At 40.6% G+C, this 8,497-nt stretch overlaps 1 protein-coding gene across 5 annotated transcripts; it reads right to left on the reverse strand.

Annotated features, from left to right (window-relative positions):
• Positions 1-1,103: 1,103 nt before the first annotated feature.
• On the reverse strand, positions 1,104-7,958 carry LOC104591726 (uncharacterized). 5 transcript variants are annotated; one of them, XM_010250714.3, is made up of 13 exons: positions 7,559-7,958; positions 6,310-6,451; positions 6,061-6,197; positions 5,705-5,906; positions 5,378-5,616; positions 5,168-5,279; positions 4,915-5,059; positions 4,520-4,665; positions 4,182-4,354; positions 3,163-3,579; positions 2,999-3,054; positions 2,502-2,704; positions 1,104-2,414 (listed from the first exon to the last, which is right to left on the reverse strand). In XM_010250714.3, exons 1-13 carry the CDS (start codon positions 7,799-7,801, stop codon positions 1,108-1,110), a joined length of 3,522 nt encoding a protein of 1,173 aa, XP_010249016.1. In that variant the 5' UTR covers positions 7,802-7,958; the 3' UTR covers positions 1,104-1,107. The 5 variants fall into 5 exon arrangements, with proteins under 5 accessions (XP_010249016.1, XP_088759828.1, XP_088759826.1 ...); XM_088903702.1 differs by adding an exon at positions 6,570-7,397 and having other exon boundaries at positions 1,104-2,704; positions 7,559-7,956; XM_088903700.1 differs by having other exon boundaries at positions 1,104-2,704; positions 4,182-4,282.
• Between the last annotated feature and the right edge of the window lie 539 nt (positions 7,959-8,497).

The raw sequence follows: 8,497 nt of genomic DNA on the forward strand, positions 1-8,497 counted from the left end.
AGCTTCAGCCGAGTCCGGATCTGCTGCACTTGTTCAGTTGTTCGCTCTGTACTTCGGATAGTCCAATTCTCCATCATGCAACGGATTAGCTTGACTTAAAACTGTGTTTCCGGCTGTGGGACCAATCATAATGCCCTCGTCTGCCCACAACTTATGGTCCCCCGTAGCGTAGGGGATTAATGCATTATAATTGGTCCCACAGCCCGAAACACAGATATATCGGATTCCAGCCCGAATCAACCCTTCTCCTCTAGCTCTAGGTTCTACTTGAAAGAGGCCCGCTCTGCTCTGCTCTCTCCTGAACGCCATTCAAACCCTCTCCACTTCTAATGGCACCAAAACTTCCTTCCATCTCCGAATCCTCTATTGTCCTCCGAAATGATTTTCTCTCCTGATTATGCTTTCATTCGATTTCGATCCGGTTCCGGCCAGCCGCCTCTGGCTCCTCAGTCCTCCCATGCCACTTTTCATCACTGACGTTGTCCGAGGACCATCTAATTCTCTTCAGACAATTTCGCTCTGTCGCCAGGCATTTGTAAGTTCTTCGATGCTGAACTGTCTTCTTCAGTTACTTTGCTTTCATCCCTAACACCGAAGCTGGTAATGGATAGTGTTTTCACTGAACATTTCTCTTTTCGTGATGGTTATCAATCAGGGTTAACAAATGTCCTTATGGTTCACCATTTCATCGTCTGTAACTTGTTACCATTTCGTAAAAGCAGGGCATCCGAACCGCAAGACCCCATCATCCGAGTTGGTCCCAACTTTGGCCGTCTTTACTTCCATCTTCTCTCTGTACTTTTTATTGTTTGTCATTCAAGGGAATTTTATATGCAACAAGATCATCTATGTAGGATGCTTGAAATTTAGCTAATTTTCAATCTTTTAATTCCTCGGAAATAGCTACTTTCCTCGAGGAAAGCAAAATAATTAATTCCGAAGCTTTGGTGTTCCCCAGACATTAGGTTTGTAACAGAACTGTGAGCTATTTTTTGATATATAACAGAACTGTAAACTATTGGGATAAAACCTGAAAATATGTACACTGAACTAGGAAGAATGAACTCCAATGCATTTTCATTTCTATAGCCTAATAAATCTGTAGTTTCAGTGTCTACTATCTGGAGATGAAGCTCGAGAACTTATGTAGGATGCCCCATCTGGAACGCTTTTCCCTCTTAGAGCGTAGCTACTACTGCTACTCTCTCCACCTTTTGGACCCCCTGAAAAACTAGCCTTTGCCAATGCTCTTAGCTTCTTCATTTCACCCTTTGATTCCAATTTAAGCCCCTTTAAGTGCTTCCCTTCACCTGATTTCTTCTCGATATGTGATGGTGCAGTCACTGTGCTTGTTGCTTGAATATTAGTAAGGCCAGGTGAACTTGGACTTAACACAGGGACTACTGTAGCACTCATGGCACCTAATGGGTTAACGACTGGCATTCTGCCATCACCTCTTTCCGATTGTCTCTCTGGACTTAGAGGAAGGACTGTAACTAGGCCTGTTTTGGGTTGGGAGGATCCTGGTACAAGTCTAGACCAATGCTTCCTTGGCAGGAAAGGCAGGATAAGACCCTTTGCAATGCATCTCAAACCAAGCTTGAAAGAAGGCTTTCTTGATTGGGGGATTTGCAGAAGACATTTTATTAGAGCATGCCACTCATTCACGAGCTGAGAAACAAAGCTAATGAACAGGAAAGCCAGCATGATAAAGCCCGTAGTCCTTGTCTCTTCAACCAGATTCAGGTGATCTATATAGGTAGACAACCCAAAAACCCCTATCTCACATAAGAGAGAAACACTCTCCACTACATGAACACCCCTCCTAATATATGGTTTGAGAGTAACCAGGTAAACGAATTGCAGCAGTGTGATTGCTAAGGCTATAACGCTTCGGCTTGGTCCCCTTGTTGAGTAGGCACCAGAGATTATGCCCACACTGACCCTTCTTAGAAGATCAAAAATGATATAGGCTGACCTGGCACAACCTAAGATTCTCTCTGATGTTGAAGTATTAATTTCTTCATTGCTGTCATCTGAGTTAATGGCCCTCATTCTCCCAATTCCGCTTTGGCCACTGTCAACCCACTTGGGCATGCTATTTGGGTCATTCACATTAAGTAATACAAACACTGGGGGACCCTTTCGATCCTCAAACAGAAAACCAAATCTCGGGAGGAAAGATGAAGGCACAGTTTCCAAGTGAAACCACTTCCCTGTAACAGGCCTTCCACCGAGGAAAATTAGCACCTTGGCATACCATGGCTTGCTCGCATCTCTGTGCTTTACTTCTTTGTATTGAACAAAATTGCCCATGAATATTGCGACTACAAGGAATAAACATACTGATAATATAAGAGCAGCTGGGATGGCTAACAGTAAAGCCCCTGTAATGATTCCCCCAGTTGTACCACCTGTGCAGCCAACATTATATCTGACTGAGTTCACAAAATCTTCTGAAATATGGTTGACCAAATTGAAAATAAATTTTGTTTCCTTACCTCTGATAGCAAAGGCTGATGATTGGGAGATGCAAGGTAGCATGAGAATCAGAAGAAAGAGCTCAAACCTCGGAGCCGAGAGTATTCCATGAACAGATGTTCCAGTTCTCCATCTCAGAAAAAGAAGAACAAGGAAGTGGGCTACAACTAAACCACCACCACCCACTCCAAGCCAAAACAAGTTCATCTCTAAATCTTGCCATCTGTTGATAACAGAATCCGAGCATTAGATTCTTATTTTTATTTTGAATATGCATGGACACATACATGGAAGGACCACAAATCCGAGCATCTGTTGCTTCCTGCATGTTTAGTTCAAGATCCTAGTTGTATAATATTTCTTGTTTTATAAGATGTGGATTAAATTAAATGGCATTTTAATCCCATTCTTATTTGGTGATCTCTTAATTCATTATATTCTCCATCTATGTGCTAGAAAAGACAGAATGTTGTGCTAGAAGTCCTGGAGAGAGAGAGAGAGAGAGAGAGAGTTTTACCCTGTATATATCTCGATTTCATTGATGACATTAACTGCAGATGTTGGTTCTCCTTTCTGCAAGAATGCAGCAACTATATTCAAAGCCATGACAACAGTTGTATAAAAAAAAGCCATGGCAACAGTTTAGACGTGGAATTTTTTTTTCATTGACTCTAAACTTACCAAGAAATAAACAAAATATTCATCAGTACTAAGAGGTAGACCATAGAAAGCACTTTTCTTGCTTTCGTTCAGTTGACTGTGGAATCCACCAGCCTCCGGAACTATTCCAGGTGCTAATGCCAATCCATGTTGCAAATATGAAGAAAAGTTGCCAGAATTCAACATAGTTGAGTTGTGAGCTCTTCTTTCATGCAGAGTGGGTCCTTCAGGCATGCCTCTGTACTTCATTGGAAGCTTGTTAAGATCTTCAGATGTAGAATCATAACTGGGCCAAATTGACTTGCTATTCTTGACCCAGGGAAGCTTTTCACGAGGAATAAGCCACCTCAGACCTTTTGTTGTTTCAGAGTATTCTATTGGCAGGCTAAAGGAGAGCCAGTCTGAGAACACAAATATTTGTAGGTGTCCCACCATTCCCTGCAAATGCAATGGAAGACATTTGAAGACACTAGAGCAGAATTATGAAGTAAAGAGATCAAAACTGTTTGCAGGCCATATAGAATGGATTGGTGAATCATGATTCATGTAGGGTGGAGGGTCTGAACAGACAATAAACTTCTAAAAACAACTGATATGGAGCTAAAGTATGCATTTGCAGAAGAAAATTAGAAGAGGCAAGACATGGGCTGTGTTTGGATAGATGTGAAATATGTTGCAAAATAATTATATTAGAAGAATATCAGTTTTCTAATGTTGGTCTGCTGTAAAATGCGGTAAAATAATTATAGTGATACTGGACTCTGCTGTATAACTGCCTCCTTATATCACTCTCATCTGAAAAAACTCCATTTCTAAGTTTGTTTCCAAGTTGTAATCAAATATTAGAAAACATAATAAAAACAATACCTTTGCCGGTTAGTATTTTTTTCTTACAAATATTTTGGCTGCTAATTATTTTTCTGGGATCCTAACGTATTCATAACACAAAATAACTATACAGACCTTAAACCCTACAAAGCTTAATGTATCAAAATAACTATACAGACCTTAAACCCTACAAAGCTTAATGTATAACTTACCAGAAGATTCATCGATGGATCTGAAACAATGAAAGTGGTGGTCCCACTATTCAAAGCACCTATTGCTCCCAGATTTGCAGAAGCAAGTGAAAGCAAACAAGCTGCTAGTGATGTTGTTAGTAGTCCAGCGGTTACAAATGAATGGAGTGCAACGGATATTGCAGGTGTCGTATCTATGTGCAGAGTTGAGAATCAGAAATGATAAATAAAAACATATACAAAAAGACACCAGAAAGATGATGAAATAAACAGACACCAGAAGGATGGAGAACACAGTAATTTGAGGCATGCATGAGGAATCATCATAATTACTGTATAATAAGGTGAAATAATCTTACAGTGCCTGACTTCAAGTCGGTTAGAGGCCACGTTTAGATTGCCGGTGATATCTTTTGCTTTGCCTTCTGGAACGAAAACTGAGACCACATTTGGGGATGTAGCTAAGATACTTAAAGAGTACAGAGCTTTTGAAATTTCTTTAAAGCTGAAAAAAAAAAGGAAAAGATGAGAAACCAATAACTATTTATATCAAGGGAGCTATTGTTTTCAGGAATAGAAATTTGTTACATTTCTGCAAGAAAAAAAAAAACAAAAAACAGTCGCTAGATTAGATGTCTATATGTCTAAATTCTAATACTGGCATTCTGATTTCATCTGTTTTGCTTGTTTTCAGCGTACAAATGATTCTTGAAATACGATTTAAATGGTTTTGAGTGCGACCATATGCACCTGCCTTGTCAGTTTCCCCCCTCTAACCTCTACTGCCGAGGCCTCAAAGTTAAAGACTGGTTTTGTAAATTCAGCTATTACATCGATGTTTGACTTCTTTGTAACTCTTGGGGATCCTGTGCTTAATCTGACAACAGGCTCTGTAGCATCTGAGGAAGAAAAAGAAATTTCCGTCCATTAGCTTCCTAATCGAGTTGGGAATGAATCCCTTAGAACCAACTCGGGAATCACAAAAACAGTGAGAGTGAAGGGCGTACCATAAAGGAATGCAACAGGTGTGACAGGAGAGACAGGACTTCCTGATCGCCCAATTAATGCAGCAGAATTAAGTTTTACTGTGATTATCTCAGTCCTCGAGATATTTTGGAGCTACAAAATGGAACAAAATGGCAATAACTATCTTCCTACTTGTTTTCAGTTCTTACATATCTTGTCCTAACAAGCAAACCAAGGACACACAAACTTACTTTGTAAATAAATTGGCGGTTCCCATGGCTCTTGCTATGAATTGGTACGAAGCTGCCGGAATTTGAATGTAATACATGTAGTATTTCTTCTGTTGAGTTAACAATGCAATCACTAAAATCCAAGAAGATCTCCAAGTCCTCTGCTCTGTTAGTTGCAATTACAGTTCGTAGGACCCCACCAAGCTCCAATTCATAGGACGGAACAGATGTCCATACTTCTGCCCCTACAGGCCTTCTATCTAAGACAATTGAAAGAGATATTAAACAAAATGAGAGGGAGATGAGAAATGATGTATGGATTTTAGGGAGTTAAAGAAATATGATTACCAAAGTGAACAACAACAACTGAACCATTTGACCTCACAAACTGATTCCCAGCGGGGTCTGTACAGAACTTATCTGCCATTTTAATAAACACGCGCCCATATGTGCTTTTGAGTGAGAGAGCAATAACAAGGCTATACTTGACATTGTGTTCAATCACTCGTAGTGAAGATGCATCCACGCCAGCTGGCCCATTTACCATGACCTTCAAAACAGAGTGGGTTTTATCATTTATCAACAAAAGCTTCAGAATCTATTATTGATCCATTATTCTATTAAAGGTAGAGATGAAAATGATAGAAGAAAAAAAAAAACCAATAACAGAGAGAGAGAGAGAGAGAACTGAACTTAGAACTTACATCACAAGTCGATGAGTTCATACACTTGAAGCCACCCAGTCCGGTGCAAGCCTCGGTAAATGTAACATTGATAGCTATGGTTTCAGCATTTGTGTAACTCTTTTCAGTAATGATGGATGCAGTTGGAGGTATTGTATCTAGTAAGAGGTTCATGATGATAAACAGAACCAAATTAGATTACACTTATGTTGTTGAGGTTTGCAAAGCCACTGTCACAGAGATACGAGGACAAATCAGAGGGAAACGTACCAATGAACCATTTGTAGGAAGACGAGTTTCTCTCTCCATTGGAGGCTGTGACGTTAAGAAGGAAATGGTGATCTTGATTTTCAGTTAAGTTTTTCAATGTTATAGAATTAACTGGGCATGGTGCTAGAGTTTGCCCATCAAGCTGTTCAAAATGTAAATGGTATAGTTAGTGTTTACTTTGGATCCATGAACATGTAGGAAAGTCAAACTTTTTAATTTGTTGGGGAAAGAAAACTGAATGAATGAATACATCAAATTACTTGGCCTGTCTGTTTAGATACTCTAACCCTGATGTGCACATCAGTTGGGCTCACATGATCTCTCTACCATTCTTGCTTAGGGGTGCGGTCCTAAGTAATTTGTTTGTTGCCTTGAGATTGGGTAGAGAAACAGAGAGGGAGAGAGAGAGATGAAAATGAATGAAGTTTTTCTTATGAAGCCAAAGACAAGTATGAACATTACCTGCAAACAAAAACTCTGCACACACTATATAAGATCATTAGGAACATCTCTATCAATTTAACATACATTGTACGGGAGATATTTACAATGTAATGTACCGCTGGATGTTATGTGCGCAGAGTTTTTGCTTGCAAGATATGAGGTCGGTGTGAGGCGCGCTCAGTTAGGAGCATATCCAAATTCCAGGATAACAGCTAACCACCCGTCATTCAGTTCACTGAAAACAAAGAAATGGAGCGGTTGAACCAATCAACTCTCATGCTATCTCTGAACCAGATTTTTTTTTGCGAAACCGCCGAGCTCCGTTGTCGACCGGGTTGGACCAAACCACGGAGGGACAGACTCGACGTGCGATCTGGGTTTGAACTTTCAACATCTGCACCTGAGATAAGATGTCTAAAACTAAAAGTGGATTGATGCCGGAAGGGTATGATCTTCAACTTTAATCTTTGAAAATAAATCACGTACAAGCTTTGGGGGGAAAACAATAACATTGTATATCATCTTAGCTTCTCCCTCCTACCTTTTGGACGCAAACAGGAGTTTCAGTAAAAAGAGTAGCCGAATGCGGTGCTAGTGGTGTTTGCCAATCGTAGTTCAAAACTTGTACAACTACTTTGGATCTCCTAAATTCCATAGAAAGCCAAACATTCACCCACATAACCGAGTACATGGAGTTTCAGTTTCAGTTACTGATTAGAGAAAATTAATCAATCACCCACATTACCACTTACTTGGCCACCACCACCACCACTATCTGAAGAAGAAGAAGAAGAAGAAAAAGTACCTCACAATAAATGGAACATCCACGATTCTTGTTACATCCAGCAGACCCATCAGAACCTGTGATCGAGTAGCTGAAAACAGCCGTAGCGAACCTCGAGCGAGCAGGTGGAACTCGATGGAAGCGAATATAAACCGCTGATTCAGCGGAGCGCAAAAGAATTAGCACCGTCATCAAACATACAGACAACTGGGGCGGTTTAATCAAGTCCATCCCATAAACCATTACCGTCTGCTTCATAATCATAGCAGGGCATTCAGAAGAGGAGAAACAGGGGGAGTCGCAGCGGGCTTTACTGGCAGTTGGAGTGTAATTTTTTATGAACCCATCTCTCTTTTCCCGGGATTGTTGAAGCAGGTTCAAAAGGAAAAGTTGAGAGCAACCACCACAACCATTACTGTCAGTACCATAACTTCTAAATTTAAAGAAGTTCACATTTCACATTAACTGCCCCTGCCCAAGTGCCCAACTGAACCCAGTAGCTATTTATTATGTGGGGCCGGGGGGCCAAGGCGAAAGCGATGCAACTCTCCACTCATGATGACCATCAATTGCATGCACCTAGCACCCATGATCGGACCGTCTGTTTTTCGTGGGGCCCTATTCCGAAATTAGACCTATCTTATGAAACTCATGCGTCCTCAAAAATTCAGAAAAACGATCCGAGAAAAGGGAGTCCAGCTGTGCCACAATATATCCGAATTAAATGGATGATCAAGATTGTCTGGTAATTAATTTATCTTTGTTGGAACAAGAGATGTCCTTGCTCTTTCAAACAACCATTGGTACTATTTTCCCATGGAATAAAGGATAGAAGTACGGAAATGTTCCCGATTCAAGACCGTAAAGGCTGTTCGAACGGGATCTCATTTATTAGTTGAGTTAAGTTGAATGTGGGAGAGGGAGACCAACGGTCCAATTCGACGGGGCTGGGCTCGTAGG

This window comes from Nelumbo nucifera, chromosome 4 (assembly GCF_055504915.1).
Source record: "Nelumbo nucifera cultivar China Antique chromosome 4, China Antique-T2T, whole genome shotgun sequence".
NCBI classification, from domain to species: Eukaryota; Viridiplantae; Streptophyta; class Magnoliopsida; order Proteales; family Nelumbonaceae; genus Nelumbo; species Nelumbo nucifera.